Consider the following 24094-nt stretch of genomic DNA (forward strand, 5'->3'; position numbering starts at 1 on the left):
CCACCGTCACCCTTTCATGGCTCGTCCCTCGGTGCTTTCGTACAATATATAAGCATGTGTTACTCCTGATCCCAATTCTGTGGTGTATGTAAAGGATTTGACTTTGGCCTCGTATTGTGACCAGCCTTCTGCCCCTGCTCACCATTTATAACCTCAGCTAGCTGTGAGTCTGCCTGTGAGTGATGGCTTCCTGCCGACACATGTACGCCGTCTTCTTCTGTGCCAGGCGTTTTTGGGGGGAAGATTAATGGGAGAGGTGTTTGGAGTGACGGCTTGTTGGGACTGTAGGAGGCTACACCAGTCAGCTTCACATTAACAATGAATGTGATCTACCTTGCACATGCTTTTATAGATACTGAATATGCCAAAGATCTCAGCCTGAGAAAACCAGAGGAGAGCTACGCCAAGGCTTTGTCAAAATTTAACTCTTGATTCTATTTTTTTGAATAGTAATTTTTGCACGTTTCAAAATGTTAGGGTTTGGGCGATATAGTGAACCAGTCATTGTCCCACACATCTGTTTTCATAGCTGCTTATACAACTGTCGGAAACAATGATTGCAAATAGTTGTTCACGACTTCAGATCACAAAGGAGAGTGGGAGGCAACCTAACTGCAACCAATCACACTCCAACATGGGCAGGCTGCAGTCAGACTGAATGGTCAAGGTTTGCAAATAATTGGCATCTAATTTCTAAACACAGGCAGATTACTAACACGTTACTATCAATCTGAATTAGTGCAACTGTGACATGTCTTTCTGCAATAGCGGGCTTGACTCAGCTGGTTCCCAACTGTTCATATTCTGGTTATATTCCTATATAAAAGCACGACTGTCAAGCCCATTTGTCGTTGTGCAGTTAAATTGCTGTCTTGCAGCAACTACATCACTTTTCATGGAGGAATTTCTGGACTCTGAATATCTGTTTAATGCAACTTTTTGTGTATGTAGACAGCAACAGATTTGTCCTTTCTTGTCAATTTATAGCAGTTAATCACCAAATGATCACAGATTGCATATAACTGACTCCATTTTATCACAAACCTAAACTGTGCACAAAAGCTGCTTTGAAGACAGACCTGATTGCCATCCTTGAGGCAACCATTTCAAATTTCCAGTCTATTGCACACGGTCACATTAGTATTTAGCATCTGATTACCACTTGCTCATAGTAATCGTATGATGACTAATTAGCTGTTTTTTTTCCCCAAATGCAACTGTACCTGTAAAAATACACAAACAATTAAAACACAAAAAAGAAGAAAAAAACAAGTGACAATGGACTCTGAGTGACTGAGGTTCTGCAATTGAATTTCTAAGAAGTTTACAACGCAGTAAGCAGTAATTAAAATAATAAAAATATAGGCTGGGAAGTGCGTTTCACTGCTGCCACACATCAGCACGGTTTAAGCTTTGGCTTATTCAACCCACTGAGGAACTTTTTCTGCAGGCATGTAACCCAGGCATGAGTGGCCTTCTTGCTTTCCCTCACAGTCTAGTTACATGCATGTTTGGATAACTGAATAGATTCAAAGATTCCAGCTGAGATTAAATTTTAGTGTGAATGGTCATCTGTGCGTCAGTGTGCATTATTCCCTCTATTACACCATCTTATTTGAAATAAGCTTCATCCTGCTCCAACCTTGCATGCAACAGTGTGGAATGAATAAATGTTCCAGCATTTTTTTCTTTTCTATTTCACTTTTGTTTTCTAGCTTATGAGCTCGCGCTGTCACAGCACAGCCTTTTAACCTTTTAGTTGCTGTTGTGGTTTAAGATAAAATAGCCATACTAGGCTTTTGGTTGCTGGGATGTTGCTTCGTTCTAGTTCTTCATCATTTAACACCCACACTGCAAAGAAATTGCACGAGTGACAGTTAGTGACTTTGTAGGACTGTTCCTCTTTTTCTTAGACTTTGATAATGGCTTTACATTTTATTAATTTCACCTTTCAAAGCTCTTTGCTAAAGTTTTACAGCATTTCCATAATGACCTTCTTTGAATGGGATGTGAAGTATGGCCCTAAATTCAAAAAATGTGAACATCAATAAAACAGGTGCAATAATAAGACAAGAAAATAGACAATAGATCTTGGGAACAGACATTCAGTTTTAGACATTAAAGATGTTCATGTGTCATCAGCAGTAAGAAACGAGTTTTCATCATCATCATCATCATCATCATCATCAATATGATCACCATCAATATGATCAACATTTAAGTCAGTGTTACAGCAGCATGACATGAATATTTGTCTTCTAATCCAGGATTAAAGTCGGGGGATCTAACTGTGATCAGCGGGGACTGATAGAAGAGGGATAGATGGAGGAGTAAATGGGCAGAAGTGAAGGGAAGAAGAGATGGAAAGGAAACAAAACAGACAGACCTTCTGCATCCTGTCTTGTTCCTCCTTTACATATATTGTGTCTGTCAGTGTGAGTGTATGTGTGTGCTTCTGTTTTACTGGCAGGATGTATGCATTTACTGCAGCTCGCATCCCGCTGTGCAGCAATCTGTTAGCACTTCCTTAGGTTCCTTTGTTTACCAGAAACAGCATATCTGGCTGAGGTTCTGAGCTGGGAGTGAAATGTAGTGAAATGTTGCACTCGCACAAACACTTGTTGCCTCAAAGACTGAGTGTATGCACTCCGCAGGATGCTAGGGACAGGGCAGTTTCTTCTAAACGTAACTTATGATGGTTTATGACTTATGAAATGCTGTTTTACAATTGCAGCAGTAAGTGTTTTGCTGGGCGTGAGAAGCATCATGGCAAATATAAATATGCTTTACCTTTATTGATTCGATGGATGCTTCTATTCAAAGTTATGGTGGTAATGTTTTTCATTCCTGTGCTATATATGATGCTAGAGGTTTTTTTTCCTTCCATTTATGCTTTCAATCACTATTTGACGTTTTATTAGCAGTAATACAATACTATATGCCTTTCATTAATGAATGTCTTTTTCTCTATTTCATATCAAGCAGCACTATGTTCAAGACAAATTTCCTCTTGGGGACAATAAAGGTTATTTGGCTTGATTGATTTATTTGAGTTCTGTTTCACCTGACCTTAGATTATAAGGTCAGAGAAAAGCATTTTACATTGATTGTAGAACTAATTGTCTTTAATTGGTGTATCATTGGACACAGTTCATAAACATGAGTTAGGATAATCACATAGACTGACGCTACACCAGTGAATTATCTTCATTTATACCATACTTTTTAAAACAGATTTTTCAGTGGGTTATTCCATTTTCGATGTGTGCTTCAGAACTAGCTCTCAGCTTGCCTCATGTTGTGATTTTGTGGATGAAGTTTTATCTACTATGTCGGTCTCTGTTATCTTGTTTTATGCTTCCCCCCCAAAGACACAAGAAAAATGAGTCTTTCACTCAGAAAAATCAGAAAAATGAGAGTTTCACTCTATTTTTCTCCTTCTTTTTCTAGTCTGGCAGTGTGCCACAGTGAGCACAGATCCTATAGTGAGGGCTTAGATAATGAGCACACACGGTCACACAGTAACATAGTGTTCAACTGGCGGCAGCCGGCGACATCGTCACTGTATGTGGTGCCGATATGTTGTGTGTGACAGTGTGCGTGTGTGTGTTTTCAGATTTTCCCTTGAGCATGGGATTACTTTGATTGACAAGTGCAATCGCTGGTTACCACCATCTTGGTTTTTACAGATGTCACACGAATTTGTCATGTTGGGATCGCTATAGCAACAGCATCAGGGATTGTCTCACCTTGATTTCAGAGGGATGCCATGTTTCGTCACCTCATACTGTTATTCTGCCAATCTGTCAGTCAGTCTGAATCAATCTGAGATGCTTGTTAGGCCTGCTGCCTGGGAAAATAATAATTATTAACATGACTGCAAAGCAGAGCTGTGTTGGGCAGTCTTTGGTTCCACTATAGCACCAGGAAGGACAAAAGGGGAGATGACAAATCTTAGTTTTACAAGACACAATGTAATGTAATGTAATCCAGGATTAAATAATGAATACAGCCGTGGTGTCTGCTGTTGTGAAACCTGATGGTGTCTTCACAATAAAACCAGCTCCATTCATAAAAACTGGCACGAAGAGGATGAGTTACAATACACACCAAAGGAAATTACATTTTTGATGGGGTGGGTGGTGCTGAAAATATGGAGAAAATTTTATAATAAAGAAGTGTGCAAAATATTAAGTATTCTTTGGTAGGTAGACTGAGAAGAAGCCTAGCTGAAAGTAAAAGATGGTGACTGGACAGAGTTCAACCAAACTAAAAACTTGAGAGGGAAAAAAAAGATGATACACTGAAATAATGTTGTACACTTATAAAATTTACTGAAATAACATAAAATATGTTGGAATATAAAATTTACAGGCTTTAGTTTTAGTCTTTGGTGCATCTGTTTATTGAGTTATCTGCACTGAAAAGGTGCTGTGTTCTTATTCTAATACCTGTGCAGAACCTCCATATAGTAACAGTTAAAAATACTAAAATGAACAATCAAAACTAAAAACTGAAACTGAACATTTTAAAATGGTAAAAACTCAACTGGAATGATACCCTCACCCAGGCACCACCCACCCCCAACACTGCTCACTGGTGGTGGTGATGAAATCATGGCTCATGAAGACTTTGGATGAGGTGCCTGAACAAAACACATGATGTACAGTAGAAATGGGGAGGAGGAGGATCACTTCGCCATGCCAGACCCCTTCAAGGGAGAGTGGAAGATCACAGTGGATTAAAAGACTGGTGATAAGAGGCCGACTGGCTGTGTAGACACAGTTTGTTGGACAGGAACATTGACATTTTGAACGAGGTGAATTTGACAGTGTGAGATAATGTACGTGCTGAAGAATAAAAGGCAGCAAGAATAGGCGATGTTACCAACTAACTTCCTTCCTGGCTTCCACCTTCTTCTGTGTACATGTTGGTTGTGGGGATAATGAGTTGAGCTGTGTTGATGTTTGCAAGCATCTCTCCTGATAGGATTTTGTCAGAGAGCCGGCACAGTTGCGTCCCAGTTTGTGTGGCTTTGTGTCTTCATCCTCAGCTCAGTGGATGCATCCATCATGGCAGGCGGTTTTCCTTCTTTAACACTGCTCTCTTCTGCCAAGGTCAGCTCATTATATCCATGCAGCTCAGTACTGGTCCCATTGTATTGCAGGCTCTCAATCTCTCACTTTAATAGCAGCTTCCTCTCACTGATGTTAGGGCACTGAGCTACAGGATCCTTCTTGGTTTGTGTGGATGTTCTTCTGCTTGTCCATAATTTCCATGTAAGGTCTCTGCTCGGTCCTACTGTTATAGCAGTCTTTAGGGTGTATGATGTTCTTAATCTGGGGGATAAAAAAAATAATTAAATGGGCCATTTTAGAACAGTTAGGCTGAGCACCAGTTGTTATAAAGTGCTCACTATTTCATATTGCCAAAGTTTTACTGTGCAGTCATCAAATGGATGTTGATTTTAAATAATTTAAGCTATTATTTTCAATTCAAATGATATAATATTAAATTCTTTGCTAAGAAGAATGTTTCTTCTTCTTCTTCTTTTTAGATGATTAGTGTGTTTGTTTAAAACAAATGTTTATTTGTATTTTCTTACCAAGGAATAACCTGAAATAAGGAGGGGAAAAAAGCTCATGCCCTGCCACGCTTGATCTGGTGGTAGTAAATCAAACATTAAGCCCAAATACAACTCTTTGATGTCACATGATTGCACTGATGGGGACCCTCACTGATGTAAGAATGAGTATCTTTGTCTTGTAGGGGTCACAAGATAAGATTTCAACTCTAATTTTTGTCTGTTTTGTCACAGACTCCCCCAGTTGTTTCTGATTTTGAGCATATTAAACTGCGTCGCTGTGTTCATGTTTTCTCCCCTCTGTGTCTCTTTCTGCAGGTTAACAGACCTGTCAGGCTCTCTCACAGATGGTCCATTCAACTATAAGTACAAGACCAAGTGCACTTGGTTAATAGAAGGATTGTAAGTACCACTGTTTTTATCTTCCACATGTCATCATTAATCTTACTTACTTCCACTTGGATAAAGACTTTATTCTGTATCTAACTTAAGGGCTCTAGATAAGAGAGACTGTATTATTCTGTAAAAAGAAGGAGTTTGTCTGTGAATATAGTAGTTACTGTGCTTCGTAGTTGCTTTTTGCATATTTACTGCTCATGCTGCACCGACTGAAAGTGCTTCATTTGCAATTTTTTTCTCTTGCTATGGAAATACAATGCTTGCTTGCACTACATGTAGTATACACTGGTAGACCACCATGTAAAAGTCACAGAATGGCAATCATTATTTTCTAACACGGTGTGTAAGGTCATACATTTAATGGTCTCTGTATGCTCTGGAATGTTAGATGAGCTCTGGGCAAAGCAATGAAGATGTCCATGATCTCCTTGGGAAATGCTGAAGGGCAGCTCAGGCTCCGTAATATATTACTACTATTATATATGCTATTATTTATTTTACTGTACTAGCTGCATTTTCTCTAAGAAAGATGAGAGAAAGTTACTCAAAAGTGAGTTCAAGCTAATTTTATTTGTATATCGTATCACACATTCCCCTCAGAAGGCTTTAACTACTGGATGGGGTGCCAAGAGATTTGGAGCAGATATCCATGGACTGTGACTGAAAATGTGATTTTCAGGCATTTTGTTGCACAACAAGAAGGTCACCTTGCCAACACATTTCAACTCCCAACTCAACACTTAATGGGACTCACAGTAGTGTGTTTGTGTCATTTTGTGTAGGTTTTTGGTTACTGACTAGAAAAGGAAGTGTCAAATTTTAACTCTCTGCTGGTTATCAGCTCTTTGTATTTTATAAATTCGGGCTTGATGGCTGAAGGACCAACAACAACACAAGCCAGTTGTTCCACTTATATTCTTTTAATCAGCTCCCAGCTAACATCTACATGTAGAGGACAGTCTACAAAGCTCTGCACACTCTCTGATAGGACCAAAGCACCAAAGCTTCTCCTTTCTTGTTATACTTTAACATAAACTTCACTGATATGTCTCCATTTACAACACGTCACATTACTGTGACAACTTTTGCCCACTGTGTTGTTGTGCCCATTTCAGACATTGAGGCATTCATTAGAACAAGCTGCACAATGAAAAATGATGCTAAACGGTTACTGCCAATCATTTTTACACATGCTTTAAAACGTGCTACTCAGCTAATATGAAGGATGATTTTAAGTGATAGCTTCATTTTAAAAAAAAATTATTTTTTAATGACAGATTGCTATAAAATCTCCAGAGCATATTCATTTGTCAAAGAGGAATAAATAAATCAGGTATGAGCTAAGAAAAGAAAAAATCTCCTCCATCACACCCTGGTGTATTTAAATTTGCAATGATTGTACAGTGCAGATTTTCCTTCATTTTAACGTCTAGGCCCTTATCACATCAATTATCATTAGGACTTTTATTTTTTATTTTTTAACCAATTAGGTATGCATGTCCACATATGGGAGACAATGATTAGTTCCCTGGTGTTTGCCTTCATGTGTAAAATTGGTTGATTATCATATGCAGGTTTATCTAAAGCTGAAATAAAGGTTTATTTCAGGATTGGACCTTTACAAAACTAGGATACTTGATACTAATAGTCTGCATGTGAACAGACACTGCACGAAATGCATCTTCTACAGTGCTGGCATTAGGCAAGGACACATCTCACAAGGATTTTAATATAGCAAAAAGGTTTTCTGCAGTGAGTGTGAGTCCCTGAACTGTCGATTTATGATCTCAACCACAGATTTTATGAATAGTGGAGACACTTCTATAAAGTAAGAATCATATGAAGCTTATAGGTAGTATATATATTTATCAAGAGTATTTTTGTCACACCTGTTTATTCTGCATTCCCTCTCTCCCCGTCTCCCAGCCCCAACGCTGTACTCAGGCTTCGCTTCAATCACTTTGCCACAGAGTGCAGCTGGGACCACATGTACGTCTATGATGGAGACTCCATTTACGCCCCTTTGATTGCTGTCTTCAGGTGAGCACCTGCTAGTCTGAATAGGAGAGCTGTGCAATGGAGGAAATATGTAAATGACTTAGGTACCCTTTGGCACTGCTTCAAAAGTGCCAATAAATTTGTGCTTGTGCAGTCAAATGACTTCATGTATGGCCAAACAATGGACCCCATAATTGCTGGCTTACCACAATACAGCAATAATAGAAAGAAAATACTGCAATTACTCACATTATCCCTGAATGCCACTTCTTTTTCTCGAGATTTATTCTGTACTTTGCTCTTTTTTCCCTTCTAAAGAACAATCTACAAGCATGTGGGTGGAACTCTTTCATTTCATGCAAATTCATTAAAACAGTAATGCTGCAATATTTTACCAACCTCCCACTTATTCTAATCCACTGAGGCTTATCTCTTGTTAAGAGTTCAGTTGTTTCCATAAAGGGGCAATTTGGACTATTTCAAGAAAAATATATAAAAATATCTGCCATTTGATTATACATAGTCTTGACTTGTGTAGCATTCTTACCTACAGTAAGTAAACTTAAATTGTTCATTATGGATGGGTACCTCCGCTTTGCATTGTAAAAAAACAAACACTAGTTCCTGCAGGGAGCTTGGGCTCAGTGTGGACATGGGTACATTTACAGTGCATTGCACGGATTAAAAGTGACAACCCGGTCCCCACAAAAAATCATAATCAAACGAAATTTAATTTGCCACTGCACTGCAATGTTTTTTACTTCAAGGCTAATTACTGTCATGTATTTTCTGTGGGGTGGCAGTGCTTTCAGACTAGAGCACATCATACACCAAATACATTTCAGAAAACCTTCTGTTATTATTTTGGGTCCATGGGGGATGTCTGTCTTTGCAGGTCTCATTGCCTTTCTGTTGAATTCTTTTCTCAGCGGTCTAGTGGTGCCAGAGACCAGAGGTAATGAGACAGTTCCTGAGGTTGTGACAACGTCCGGCTACGCTCTGCTTCACTTCTTTAGTGACGCTGCCTACAACTTGACTGGTTTCAGCATCGCCTACTCGTAAGCCTCAATATTGTTCTTACCGTCACTCATTTCCTTGTCTTCACCTGTTTGTTTTTCCCATCCTCTGTTTTTCCAGTTGTTCCAGTTCATGATCAGTCTGTTCTCTCCGATATAAACAAAAGAGAACACATCTTATATTTGTATTTATACTGAAATTTGTACTGAAATGTCAGCCAAATACCAAATCCTGATAGCATCAGCTTGTTAATGTGTGCTTATTTGTGGCAGCAGATCAAATGCATCATCAGCTAACTGATTTGCAATATCAAGCAGTTACATCGACAGCTTACTAAGTGATTATTTTTACCAAATGCTATGGCTGTGTTATATTTAGGTGTGCTTCTATTGTCTGTGTGATTTCATTTGTCACTTGTAGGGCAATGAAATTAGTCTCACCCAGGATTTTCCCATTAAGACAAGTCAAAGTGACACGAAAAGTTCAATACAGACAGAAAGTGCGCAACAGGCTCATATTATTAATATTTTGATAAGATAAGATAAGACTTTACTGATCCCACGACGGGGACATTTTTGCATTAATGAGAACTTAACAAGGTAAAAAATGTAATCTGTATATTCCAAAATTAAGCAAAGGCTTTATAAGAGTTTTTGCAGCTTCTCATTATCATCTGCTGCCAGACTTTGACTTCAGCTTGTAGTGGCATTTGTTCCCTGGGGCGACAGAGAGAGACGATCACAAATTTTTGTGTGTTGGTGGCTGATTTAACAACCGTGATCACTGATTGGGATGACGCCCACTCATGTGAACCTGGTTATGTAGAGAGAAAACTTGGAAAGACATATAACTGGCAGCTGTGTGTGGATACTCTCCCAGGAAAACAACACAAGAAGAAGGGGGGAAAAAAATCCAGATTTTTCACACCACCTAGCTTCTTGGATTTGGTAAACCACATGCACTATTAGCTACACTAATAGTGTGTTCAGAGACATTGCATAAGCAGGACACATGACATTTAAAGAAAACTTACCAGGAAGCCTCATAATGCTCTCCAATGTTGCTCTCTATAAAACCACAGTTGAATTACAAATGGCAACAGTAAGCCGGTCTCCATTTCTGGGTGTCTGTTGCCGGTGGGGACAAAAGAATCCAAGGTCACTGGGAGAAACTCACGTGATTGGGAAAAAAAGAAGAAGAAAGAAACAAAGCTGAAATACTTTCAGCTAGCACAGATCGTGAAGACACCATTATGTGGCACCACCTGGTGAGTAATGATAATAGTCAAGCAAGGCAAAATTATAATCTATAATCACAGCTGTGTCATCTGAATTGACAACAATGCTGACTTACATCCATCCTCCTATCAGAAACTTTGACACAATCCACAAAATGTTCTTGCTGCCTATGGTGCAAATCCCATGTCTTTTTTTTCTATATATGCTTCCAGACACCTCTTTAGCTTTGGCACGTTACCTATGGGCTGAAAGCCGTTGAAGTTCCCAGTCTGATGAAGTCATAAAGGAAGTTGCTTTTGCAGTTGTTTCTTTTCTTTTTTTCCTTTAGCTGGTTTTGTGTACACCATTTTTCTATCTTCTCACAAATGCTCATCACTGTCAGGCAGGGCCTTTGATATGTAATAATAAACTTAATGTTATTCATCACTTTTGTGGCTCACACAAAATCTCAAGTGTGGGATGGTTATGGCTTAGGGAGGTAGAGCAGGTCATCTACTAATTGGAAGGTTGGTGGTCAGGGAGGGATCCTTGGATATCCAAGATTCTGAACCCCAAGATGCTCCTGATGCATTCATTGGGGTGTGAATGTTAGATAGAAAGCACTTAGATGTGGAAAAAAGTGCTTGTGTGAATGGCTGAATGGGACATCTTGTATAAAGTGCTTTGAGTGCTCCAGTAGAGTAGAAAGAGTGCTATATACATTTACCATTTACTCGGACTGAAGGCCAGCCAGCCAGTCTGCCTCGCCATGCCAACTGGGAACGGTGTTTGGGAGCCGCTGTAACATTGCTGGTTTTTGTTTCCTGGCTCTACTAAAAGCTCAGTCGTACAGGACCATTCACACTGTTCATGTAGATTTCTATCACCCCTAACGTTAAACCAACCCACTTTGTGCAATTAGTGATGGTCATTACTGAAAACTGAATGCTATGTAACTCCTCCCAAGCTGGACACCTGCTTGGGAGGAATACGTGCATTTACACAGGTTCTTCTTAGCACACACATACACATACAGACGCACACACATGCCCACGGAGAGGAGATGAAGGTTGTCATGACAACACCCTTGTTACGGTAGCAAACCAGCTTTTTGCATTAACAAAAACATGATTCTCCGCCTCTGGTCCTTCACATCTTTCCCCCCAATTTTTCTATCTCTTTCATCTCGAACTTATCTGATATTCCATAGAAACGCCTTGTAATGTCGGTCTCAGTGCTTTTTGTTCCGTTTTGATTTTTATGTGCAATTTCTTTGTTCCACCTCCGTTTCCCATTTTCAGTCACGTCTGTCTTTTTCTTTGCGTTTTCCTCGCTGTGTCTATAATTTATCTTGTTTAAAATCAGAGGTAGTTTAGCTCCATCTCTATTGTGTGTCACATTGTTTATTTTTGCATAACATTCAGTTAGATTTGGTGGCTTTTATCCAAAGCCACTTACAGTAAGTGGATTCAAACTTTAATGTAAGCAGACTCAGATGGCATCAAAAACAGGAAGTCCAAATCTACACAGTGATGCCTTCGTGGTCTCTGGCTTTGCTTTGTATTTTTAAGGTTCTTCTTCTTTTTCAATACATAGTATTGCATTTGTTGTCACTGTTATTGTTAGGTTGAGTTCTGATTCCTCATTTCATTTCATTATCATTTTTTGTATGCTTAGTTTACTCTTCAAGTCTTATAGATTTAAGACGTCTTTAGTGTCACTTTCTATTCTGACTTTGCTGTAATTCACTCAGTAGCTCCTATTCCTGTCTCACCTTTTGTGTATCCCCCCCCCCCAGTCCCTCTTGTGTCTTGGGTTTTATTTCCAGTCTGATTGTCTTGATTATGTTCAGCTGTGCCCCTTTCCCATTTCCCACCTGTCTCCACTTCCCCAATCAGCCCTTTTTGTCTTTTTGGATAGTGTGTTGTTTCTCCTGAGTTCCTTGTGTAAATTTCCTGTATTTCAATGCCAAGTTGTTTGGTTTTTTTTTTTTTTGTATGTATTTGGATTATTTATCTTTTGTTGTCTTCCCAACAAATCTGATGTTCATGTGATGTTTCAGTTTCACGCAGCAAGACTGAGTGAACATTCTTTGCTACATTTTATTTAATAGTAAGAAATAGTTGATGTACTTTGTGGTTATTTAAAAATGATACAAGATGTTTGTATACAAAAGCCTTGAGAGGGAAGTAAGAGAATAATATATCCTAGGGATGCATTTTTCTTTTCTGTTCATGTGTGGTCATCAGCTAGTGTTTGTTATGTTGAAGGAGAGGTAAGACGATTGAGTAGTAGTAGCACAAACGTTGTTGGCTGATAAACTTGGCAAAACTCAAGACTATTTTTTTTTTTTTAGCTGGAAGAAGCAAAACTGGATTAGCTTAAAATGAGAAATTCAAAGAACTGATCAAAAATGACAGCAAGACTCCTGATAAAAGAATTAAGAAGATTTGATTGTCTTGCCTCTTTAATGAGACGAGAACCTCAATTTTTACTGGGGTTGATAACGAGGAAATTGGAAGACTTTTAGATAGCAATGCTGGTGAAATATTCACTGAAGTTAGTGACAGTTTTGATGGTGTTGGGCATATCTGCTGAACAGTCGTTCCAGCAGATATTGAACATGAATCCACTCTAAAGCAAATAATACACACATCTAATATGTAAAGGTAAAAAATAGCAACTTTGGCTATCAGTAAATTTTACTATAAGTATATAAGTAGATGACTGCAGTCACCTCAGTTAATATTTCATGAGGCATGCACAATATCTCAAGGCCATATACTCATCTAAAAATAATATCTGGCCCGTCACAGTCAAGTATTCTCTTTTGCTCATGGCTCTCCATAACCTTGAAGATGTTGTTTGACTTTCTGGCTAACTGTGTCTCCCGCAGGATAAACTCTTGTCCCAACAACTGTTCGGGCCACGGCAGATGCAGCACTGCGAACTCGGTCGCAGGACGTGTGTACTGTGAGTGCGAGGAGTACTGGAAGGGGGACGCATGCGACATCCCTTACTGCAGAGACAACTGTGGCAGCCCAGATCACGGCTACTGTGACCTGACCGGGGAGAAGCTGTGTGTCTGCAACGACAGCTGGCAAGGTAAGAAAACGGAAGGCTGAATTTTATTGGGGAATTTAAAACTTAGTTTAGTGATACATAGTAAATGAGGATTTTATTGGGGGAAACTTGGCTTCATGTGGTGCAGCCAGGATGGCAAAACAGGCACTTTGGCTTGGTGCTACTGTAATGGGCTTCCTGCAGTGAAGACAGGAGTGGAGTGCAGGCGAGATGATAACAGAGAGGAAAAGGATAGGGATAGTTTAAAGTGCTGTATCTGAACTTTCAGGACCTTATTTATTAATTCATGAAGTGTTCACAAACACAGTAACCACTGATCCAGTAAGTATTTTGTACACTGATGTCTACAACTGTAGTCTAAAATGGGGCAAAAATGACTCTGAGATATGACACCATGTTTTTAGAGATGCTTCTTATTGGATTCTAGTCATGCAAACACATTTAAAACGGTTAATTTAGTCCAGTTTCATGATGCTTTTTTTAGTCATTAAATGAACAAATGAGCGCAGTGTGAGTTTTTTGCTTATGCTTTCTTTTCGGTTTTGCAGTTTTCAATATTAATATGAAAAGCAATTGAAAGCACAATCCCAGTGTCCTCTTGGTTTATGCCTAACACAATGCTGCCTGAATCAGTATTCTTTAATATCATAAAATATTATACGGGATTCCCAGGGAAATGTTTCCTAGTGGCACAATATATATCTAGCTTCATTTTTTTATTTATTTTTATTTTTATATTGCAGTCATAAACAAATCCCTCTTGCGGCTTCAAAATCAACAACTTTATTTCAAATGACGTTTTCTGACTGAGAGTGATTTTAGACTAATTTCTTTTTATAAGAAAAGCGGCTTTTCTTGGTGCTGTTCGCAGAGGTTTCATCATTTGTAAAAGGCTTTTGCATGAAATGAAAGTAACTGTTAAGTCACATTCTTCAGCCAGTATTTACATCTTCTAAAGCACCGGTTACAGATTTACGTGTTTCGGTTCAGTTTTTGTAGTTAAAACATGGATAATCACGAAAATCTGACCAACTGCATGTTCATTCAAGATTCAGATCCAGTTTGATCCTAAATGTCTAACAAACATATTAAGAGAATACATAAGAAGAACAATTCAGCAGACAACAAAGTCTGTTGAAGTTGGATGGTGAAGTGCTGCCCCCTCCTGGAAGGATAATGATAGCACAAGGAGAAAGGAAAACCAACTTTTTCCCATAAAATGTTGTTAAAAACAATACAATAAAAATCTCCAAGAATGAAGATTAAAAATGGATTGCTTTTTAAAAGCAAAAAAAAAAAAAAAAAAAATAGGCAAATATCCCAAATTGTACAGTACAGTGATGAACAGCAGGCTAAGCAGTATTTACCCAGTGTTGTGTTTGTCAGTTACATTTTAGTTTTTCAGAAACAAGACACCAAATTGATGAACTGATTATGTGTTATAACTAAACAGATTAATATGAGAGGTGCTACAGTAGGAACATATTGCTAAATGGCAATGATCGCATACTCTGTGACTTGTTAAATAAAGACCCAGTTTAAGTACAACAATAGGAAAAAATATTAAAATCATTTAATATTTAACACTTCAGTTTTAGGGATATGTATGTGAGTGTAAAATTCAGCAAATATGCTGTCTATTTCAGTATTTGCTTTAAGTTTTTTAGACACAAAGACATAAGACTAATCCTAAAATCAAAGGTGTGTGTAGGTGTGTGTGTGTGTGTGTGTGTGTGTTGGTAGGAAAAAAATCCAACCTGCTCACAACAATGCTTGTTGATTTATTTATTTATTTACTTTTTGTGTAATGAAGTCATAATTTGCACAAAGAGATATCGGTTAACATATATATATATTTTTTTGGTGTTTTGACAGCCACAAAGGTATCATCTCTGAACCTAACTAAGTCACTTGAAAACAATTCAGATGGACTGTGCTATCCATCTATATGACAGCGAATGAGTCAGATTCTGAGCTTTGGGATTCAGCCTCTTATTTCCACAGATCACAAATTGTTCACACAAAAGCAACAGAGACACCAGTGAGGCAAAGGGATGTATGTGTATCTGTCTGGTAATGAGTGAGGTGGAGGCAGATACAGAGCCTCGGAGCAGGCATCAGAAACACAAACGGGCTTTTAATAAAGGTATTGGTCACCATGGAAACCACCAGTTGGCATCACCAAAAAAAAAAAGTTTTTTGCATTAATGGAAAGAGCATTTTCTACAATTTGTCCTTCATTCCCCTCTTCCCTCTACCCCCCGCAGAAAGAAAAGTGCTGAATGCGTCTGTGATCGAGTGCTTTTCATTTATCTCGTTTTCTCACGTCTTGCTTTAATCACTCGCCTGCAATGTTAGAAAATCCTCATTTAATCTGTAAAGATGTGCTTTTATTCTCGACTGCCATCTGAATAAGCTCTGCTTTGTGGTCTGTCAGTTTTCTCACTTTGAGTTATAATATTTTAATGTGCTTTACAAACTAATAAGTAAAAAAAAGAATAAAATCATTTAAAATAAAGGGTTTTTTTTGCATTATATAAATGAGTAGAAGCAAAACTGTTCACTGAAGAAAACACGATCAGATCAATTAGTGAAACTAAAGAAGGCAAAACGGTGACGATGGGTAGAAGGGTTCAAGGAAGAGCAAGAAAAAGGTAAAGGTCTGAGGGAAAAGTATAAGCTTTAGAAAACAATGGACAGATGCAGTGAATAACGAAAATGTATATTTTAATAAAATGTATTGTAGAAGTGGTCTTGTTTTTCTTTTTTTAAAAGATATGAGGTTGCTCATCATCTGCTCATAAATGAGCTCGAGTTGTGTTTGGTGCCTATTCATAGAACAGCCACTAGGTGGCACCAAAGTAAAAATAAATAAATAAATAAATAAATAGACTGGCAACCTGTTAAGGGTGTTCATAGGCTACAGTTCCCCCATGACCCTGAACTGGATAAGCACAATAGGATTTATAGATTGATATTTTGAGAAAATTGAATTCATTTGCCCTTTACTACCTGTAAAATAAATACTGGAAACAATGTATGTACGAATTCCAAAAAGTGAAACATGTCCTTTTGCCTCCATCAGGTCCAGACTGCTCCCTTTCCGTTCCCTCCACTGAGGCTTTCTGGGTGCTGCCCAGCATTAAACCATCTGCTCAGTCTCTGGGTCGAGCGTCCCACCGGGCTCTGGTGCATTCTGGGTTGATGTGGGTGGTGGGAGGTTACTCCTTCAACTACTCCAACTACCAAATGGTCCTCAAGTAAGACACATCCATCTGACTTAGTCGACTGTGATTGTCTTTGAGCTTTTGCACTTTTCCTAATCTTTCCCTTTGTTTAAAGCTACAACCTAGAGACCAGCACGTGGGATGTGGTGCCTGTCAGCAGCGGCCCTCTCTACAGATACGGACACTCACTGGCTCTGCATCAGGTAATCCTGCTTAAGTTTTACATTTCACCAGTGCTAAAAACAAGAAACAGGTACTACTCCATACTACTCCACAGCAGTGAAAATGTGGACTACAATCAGAAGGTTTTAGCATTTATTCTGGATTCTTAGCTTCATATGCTGCCTTCCTCATGTGCTTACCAGACAGTGTTGAATCATTATATTTGACTATTGTTGGAATGGAGTGGTGCTGTCAATTAATAGACTTCCTCAGTACAGATGTTCAAATTAAAGAATTAACTGACTGCCTTGAATGCGTGCTTCTTTCTTCATTTTGATAAATATTAAATAAGTCTGCTTTGACATTGTATATATCATTTATGGGGGGGGAAAAGCCCAGACAACAAACTGATTAGAAGTGTACGTGTTGCAGTCCATGTCTAGAAACAGCTCTTGCTCTCTGAAGTTATATGGGGTCATTTCACAAGACTGAGGCGTTTCTAGGAGACTGGCCCATATTTCAGCTTACCTATAAAGAAATGAGAACATCAGAATCATTCATGTGTCTGGTATAGATCAATCACGCCAAAGCCAGGAGCATCAAATGATGTGTCGCTGTCCAAATACTGGGGCGCTTACTTTTTTTTTTTTAGCGTGGAAGGAATGGTTTAATGGTGGAAGACAGGAGGGAGAATGAAGACAAACATCTCGTCCTGCTGTGCTGAAGGTGAGATTTGATCCAGAGGAGGTCAGAGCGACTGACTGAAGCCTGCTGATGATTTGTAGCCTGCAGTAACTCCTGGCTTGTTTACTATACACACAGCTTTAACTTCAAACCCACCCTGTTACTGTGAAGGTGGATGAAAGGAATCACTTTGCTCCATCGGCAGAGTTTCTTTTGAAACGTCTTTGACTTGAGGACAAAGCAGACGTGCTTTTGTTTTTTTCATGAGACACTCATGTCTTCACCTCTCACCCTTTAGTTTCACACTGGTATTTTTGGTTACTCACTATTTTAGGTGATTATGTTTGGCAGATGGGAATCACACGATGGCTGATGGGTGCATGACAAGGTGTAAGGCTGCAAAAAAGAACAGCAAACACAGTTTTTTTTTTTTCATTTACAGCTATTATGATTAATATATTCATATTTACAGTTACTGACTAAATATTTACTGTGCCAAAGGTGTTTGTCAGTATAAAATGCATTAATAGCTGTTCTTGAAAGGTTCACAGCAGCTAAGTGCTCCTGCAGCAGCACCTGCAAAGACAAGTGATTTTATTAGCTGATGCTAACAGACGCCATATTAGAACCACCTGCCTAATGTTATCAAGTTCCTCCTTATGCCACTAAGTAAACTCGGATCTTTAAAGGAGCTGTGGTGTTTTCTGTTTTATGGCACCAGAAGTGTACAGCAGGTTTTTGGGGTCCTTATTTGGGCTTGTAGTGATACTGTCAGGGTGTAACATGTACACTAATCAGGCATAACATTATGGGCACTGGCAGGTAAAGTTTATAACACTGATTACGTCTTCATCGTGGCACCTGTTAGTGAGTGGGAGCAGGAAGATTGGGCAAGCATAAGGATTTTAATGGTTTTGGAAAGGGCCAAAATGTCATGAAAGACGACTGGGTGGAAGCAACTCCAAAACTGCAGCTCTTGTGAGATTTTCTCGGTGTTCTGTATGAATCAAGTGGTCCAAGGAAAGAGCAGTGGTGAACCAGAGACTGGGTGATGGGCAGCCAAGACTGAAGGCTGGCCTGCGTTGTCTGATCCAACAGACGAGTCGAACGTGCTGGACGAACAAGTCCAATCCAAAGAGGTCCCACTTTGCAACTTCCACAATTTAAGGATCTGTTGCTAACATCTTGGCGCCAGATACCACAGGGTACCTGCAGGGGTTTAGTGGAGTCCATGCCTTGATGGGTCAGGGCAGTTTTGGCAGCTAAAAGGGGGACCAACACAGTATTAGGCAATTGGTCACGATGTTATGGATGATCGAGGTGCACCCCTGAAGATCACGCAGAAAAAAGTTGAAGCAAGATGATCAGTTTTATTCAGGTCACTAGTTTACTGCAATCCCCACAAAGTGGTCAAAGATCAGTAATAATATTAAAAACATATTGATTGAATCAATGTCTGGATGTTTTGTCTTTGTTGAACACAGTGCTGTCTTTTGCTGCAGAAGACATTTCTCATTATCATGATGGGGGTGGTAAGAACTCTGAAGTCTTATTACTATCAGACAACCAGGGGGCCCATCAGAAGGTCTGCAGACTGCTCAAATGTGATTAGATATTAGAGCTCAGGCAAAACTTCATAACACTTCCACAAACATCACATCACTCTAATACGAAATCTGCCTCGTGTTTCCCTTGTGTAGGATGACATCTACATGTTTGGCGGGAAGTTGGAAGCAGGTCCTGCTAATGTGACAGATGAGATGTGGGTGTTCAACATCCCCAGGCGTACCTGGTCGTTACGGAAACCAGTCCCGCCACCTCCTTATGCCCTGGAGGGACACATGGCGCACGTGGTGGAGCTGGCCAATGGCGAGCCAGTGATGCTCATCATTTTCGGCTACTCACCAATCTACAGCTACATCAATAAAGTGCAAGAGTACAACATCAGTAAGTGTGCTTGCTGAACGATGTGCAAAAATATCATCGTCCTTTAGAGACTTTTCAGTTGGTTTTCACTGATGTAAGCTGGACACAAGAAACCATCAAAAACTGCTGATATTTTCTGTAGAACATTTCTTGAACTGGTTGGACCGTAATTAGGTGCTTTTAGGTGCAAGTAAAAGGAAAGCCATTTTTTCCTTTTGCTTCCTTCTACCATTGGATGTTCATGTCAAATGTGGACAAAGTTTCAAGCAGTGACAAAAGCTTCTGACTGCTCTGAACTCTCATATAGTAATAGCTTATGTGAGGAGGGGATTCTGCACTTATGGAAGCCAGAGGAGGGGCACCCAACCGGTAGAAAGGCTTATGGTAAAAAAGACTGACTGACTGATGACTGAAGCTAAAGTGTCTTGTTCCAGAAAAAGTAAAGACATAGTAAAGAGACAGTATTTTTTAACTGCAAAGAAAATCTAGTGGACCTATGTTACTGCAAATCTATCAAGAAGTCTAATGTCATAAATTCAATAGTTGTCAGTAAGAATACTTCCACTTGTCCTTGAAGTGAGCAGTTTTAAAAGCACGAGGACTACAGGTTGTGTGAATTCTGTGAATTAAGAGAAGATGAGAACGTGTTGAATTTTCTTCTTTGTTGTTATAGTGATAAGTTAAAAAGACATTAAAGTCTAGGTTTAATTAAATGTCCTTTAACAATTCAGAAATGTTTGTGGCACACTGGTGATGACAGAATGAAATGGGTGCTTTAATAATTCTGGTGTTTATAGGTTAGCAGTCTTTGCTTAAAGGTTATGCTGCTACCCTGGCTTTGCTTTCTGGCTATGTAATGCTTTGTTGCAATCTATCTGGGCTGGGCGTGTTGTTTTATGCATGGCACAACAATAAAATCCAATAAATGAAGCCAGAATAAGAAGACAATGAGCAAAATACATCCATATTCATATTCTTGTGAATGGAGTGATTTGCAATTGGCATTTGTTTCCGGTTTGACACTGCTTTTGTACAATTTACAATAACATTGTACTGTACAGTATACATGCTGTTGTAGTACATAGTGGAGTATAATGTAATTACCACACAATAGTCAGATATGTGATAAACAGCCTTGTGTTTCATTTCAGTTTGTTTTGAACACAATCGTGGCCTAAAGACTAAAATGACTGGAGAAAAACATCAAGCCAGACTATCTAAAAACTGAGAAGTACAACACGCACAGGCCCTGAAATCTCTTAGTCTCAGCTTTGTGTCTGTGAGCCATACTTCCCCAAGCTTCTCTGGTTGAATTTAAAACACCGACTACATTAGAAGATTTTTCTTGAAGAATGCAGTTTTGCACAGTTGCAGGCTAAGTGCTGCTCCCTGATAGCAGAAAGGTTTTATGAGGAGTTTACTCTAACAGTCCATGTATGACTGATTACTGATTTTATTCTGTCTGTGATAGATGAATGTGAGCTTGCAAAGTTAACTGTGTGGACTAAAGCCACACCGTAACCCTGGTTGGCTGAGGCCCTGAGGAAATGGGTGGATGGTTCTAGTTTTTCAGGTTGAAAAAATCTTCTCCAAAGCAAGTTTACTGCTATAGTTTTGTCTGTGTAGCATCACTTTCACATGCTTTTAAAATAATGTTGATATTGCATTTATCATCAGTGTATATCTGACTCCGTGTCTTTATGGCTGTATAGAAGATGGCGGTATTGTAATGTTGTACACCAGCTGATGGCGCTAGAACCAAATGTTTAAATAATTCTGGAGAGGAAAACACACAAGCATACACATATTTACACACTTCCCGCAAGATGCACAGACTGAAAAGCAGAGGTGTGTGCAGCCACACAATCTTTACACACACCAGTGCACAGAGCGTGGTCATTAAGAAGAGGTGGCACCTAGGCTGGATTGTCTGGGAGAAGACGGTGATTAATGAATCCGCTGCATCCCCTCACTCCTGTACCTCCTTGTCATCTTGATTTTTTTTCTCCCCCTCTCCCATCCCTCCCTCTGCACTCTTTCATTTGCTCCTCACATGCTTTCTTTCTTTTTTAAAATCTCCCTCTGTATTTTTCTTTTCACCTGCCAGCCTCAGCTTCTGACCCCCTCTGTCATCTCTTCCCCCTCTGTCCACATCACTGTGTGCTCCTCTGCCTCACCTTCTTCCTTCCTTATCTCCACTCAAACGTCTATCACTTTCATCTTCACCCACCTCCATCGATTCCCTCCTTCCTCTTTCTCTGACAGTGTCACAACGTAAGTCTGCACTGAGCATCATTAGGCTTCAGAAGGAGCAAGAAGGAGTCAGTGTAGTGTGGAAATGAACAGAGGGGGAGTCGACGCGAAGTGTAAAATATGAGGTAAAAGGATTTAATGACCATTCGGAGAAGTGGGTTCACAGCAATTAGCTGTGAGAGATGTGATAAGAGTTGACCTTCTCCTTTCTTGTCGTCACTTCAGTGCTGCCTTTCCTCCTACCCCTGTTTCTCTTGTTCTTTTATGCTATTTTTTTCCACTCCAGGTGTGTGGTCGGCTGTCAGTTGCTCGCCGGCTTTCTTTTCTCCTGTCATTTTTCCTTTCTCAATTGAGTATAGTTCAGTGAAGCTTTTTTTTTGGGCAAAATGCTGTCATTAGCAAAGAGAAATCAGATCGACAGGCTGCTAAATCATTTCAAGACTGATGTCAATATTAATATATATATGGGGCAGGGATAGCTCAGTAGGTAAAGTGGTCGCCCCATGATCGGAAGGTCGGCGGTTCGAATCCACTTAACGGCTACCCTGAGGTACCCCTGAGCAAGGTACCGTCCCTACACACTGCTCCCCGGGCGCCTGCTTAGTGGGCTGCCCACTGCTTCACTGAGTGAATGGGTCAAATGCAGAGAAAAACAAGTAATTTCCCCATGGGGATCAATAAAGTATCCATTATTATTATTATAAGACGAGAAACTCTGGTCTAAAAGATGAAACAAACTTTCCGCGTCCCTGCTAAAAATATACAACAAAAATACAGCAATTTTGTTCTTCTGGCTGCTACCATCAGGACCTTATCTCTAGCATCCACTCTGTCTCACCAACTCTTAGCATGTCTTTCACTACAATCATTAATTTTCTTTGTCTTCTTGACAACTCCATATTCAAAATCCTTTTTTCCAATATATTCACTATCCCTCCTCTGCACATCTGCCTTCGTGGCCTCTGGTCCTTGCAGCTTCACTGTTACACCTGTCTACCTCTCATACACATGCATTCTGTTTTTCTTCTACTTACCTTCATTCCTCTTCTCTCAAGTGCATGTCTTTACCTCTCTGGACTCTCCTGTGCCTGCTGCCCACAGATCACAATGTCATCTGCAAACATAGTCCACAGAGACGCCTGCCTGACCTCATCTGTCAATCTGTCCATCACCACTGCAAACAAGAAAGGGCTCAAAGCACTGATGTAATCCCACCCCCACTTGAACCCATCTTTCAGTCTAACTGCACACCTCACCACTGTCTCACTGTGCTCATACATGTCCTACACCACCCTCACGTACATCAATGCTTTCTCTAGATCCACAAAAACAATTCCTCTTCTATTCTTCCCCGTCAACACTTGCAAAACAAACAACGCATATAGTATGCAAAGTAACTGCAAAGTGCTCTCTTTAACTTTGCTCAGTTTCACTTAAGCAGCATCGATCTTTTCACAGGTAATTCTCATATATGGTTTTCTTCCATTTTTGATCCACTGCTGCATATTTTCAAGGGGGTTATATGCTATAAGAGGCCAGGCCAGGAAAAACTCCCTCATAGTTTGCTGTGTTGTACCCTCAGTTACTTTGACACAGTGGCATCTGCTGTGATGCTTACACCTCTGAAGTCTCACAAGTGTTAACTTTAGTTTGATACCACACAGTTTGTAATTGCGGAGAAATGGTCAGTTCACTTTGGGCATGTCCTTTTCAAGCAGAACCTCAGAAAAACTTGAAAGTTTAATCATTAAAAAAAAAAAGACTTGGGGTGCGTGGCCATCTGGTGTAACCTGATGGGATGAGGGAAAAGCAAAGACTAAAAAAAGAGCATAAACGACAGACAACAAACAATATAACAATAAACAGAGGGCATGTTGGTGAGCTGGTAACCGCTGACCTGAAACATTCAGCTCTGGAGCCAGAGATGCCTGCAGGAAGGTACAGAGCGGGCAAAGCATGATCTGTGACATGAAAAAGGCACAAAGTTAGTGACATGAAATATTGCATGGAGCATAAAAATGAGGCATTTTATTTTCGTTTTATTTTATTTTGCCTCCAAATATCTTAGAACTTTGAAATTAATTTAGCTTTGGTGTAATAAGCATCCACAATACCAAATAGATCGGCTTTCTCTGAATTGTCTTTTATGGCTCTCGCTGTGATGTTACTATGAAGGAATGCAGTTATTATGATTTGTAATTTTAAAGTGTTTCCATTTTCCTTTTTGTACAAAGTTTGTGGAGTGTTCAGATTTGTGTTTCTTTTTTTTGAAATCGTCATTCTCAGATTTTGAAAGAATCATGAGCAGTTTCAGTTCAAATGCACTCTCTCCTCCCTTTTCTGTCTCTATTTTTGATACTACGCTTGGTCTCAGAAAATTCTTCTTAGGCTTTGTTTACTTTCTTTTATTTATTGGGGTTTATCTGATGACGTAACCCCTGCCCATTTTTAAAATCATTTTTTTATGCACCTGGATTAATCTTGGCTCTTTGAAAGGCCGCTTTTAAACTGAAGAAACTCTAATTTTCTGTGGCCTCGCTCCC

General features: G+C 39.5%; 1 protein-coding gene across 3 annotated transcripts in view; it reads left to right on the forward strand.

Annotated features, from left to right (window-relative positions):
• atrnl1a (attractin-like 1a) overlaps positions 1 to 24094 on the forward strand; it is a 329340-nt gene that overhangs the window by 37653 nt on the left and 267593 nt on the right. For all 3 annotated transcript variants that reach the window (XM_026189694.2, XM_026189696.2, XM_026189697.2), the window contains exons 3-9: positions 5903 to 5986; positions 7910 to 8023; positions 8911 to 9039; positions 13112 to 13320; positions 16385 to 16559; positions 16642 to 16729; positions 19073 to 19319. In XM_026189694.2, coding sequence (XP_026045479.2) covers positions 5903 to 5986; positions 7910 to 8023; positions 8911 to 9039; positions 13112 to 13320; positions 16385 to 16559; positions 16642 to 16729; positions 19073 to 19319 — 1046 coding nt within the window. The remainder of the gene's footprint in view (positions 1 to 5902; positions 5987 to 7909; positions 8024 to 8910; positions 9040 to 13111; positions 13321 to 16384; positions 16560 to 16641; positions 16730 to 19072; positions 19320 to 24094) is intronic.

Source organism: Astatotilapia calliptera, chromosome 13, assembly GCF_964374335.1.
Source record: "Astatotilapia calliptera chromosome 13, fAstCal68.1, whole genome shotgun sequence".
Classification (NCBI taxonomy): domain Eukaryota; kingdom Metazoa; phylum Chordata; class Actinopteri; order Cichliformes; family Cichlidae; genus Astatotilapia; species Astatotilapia calliptera.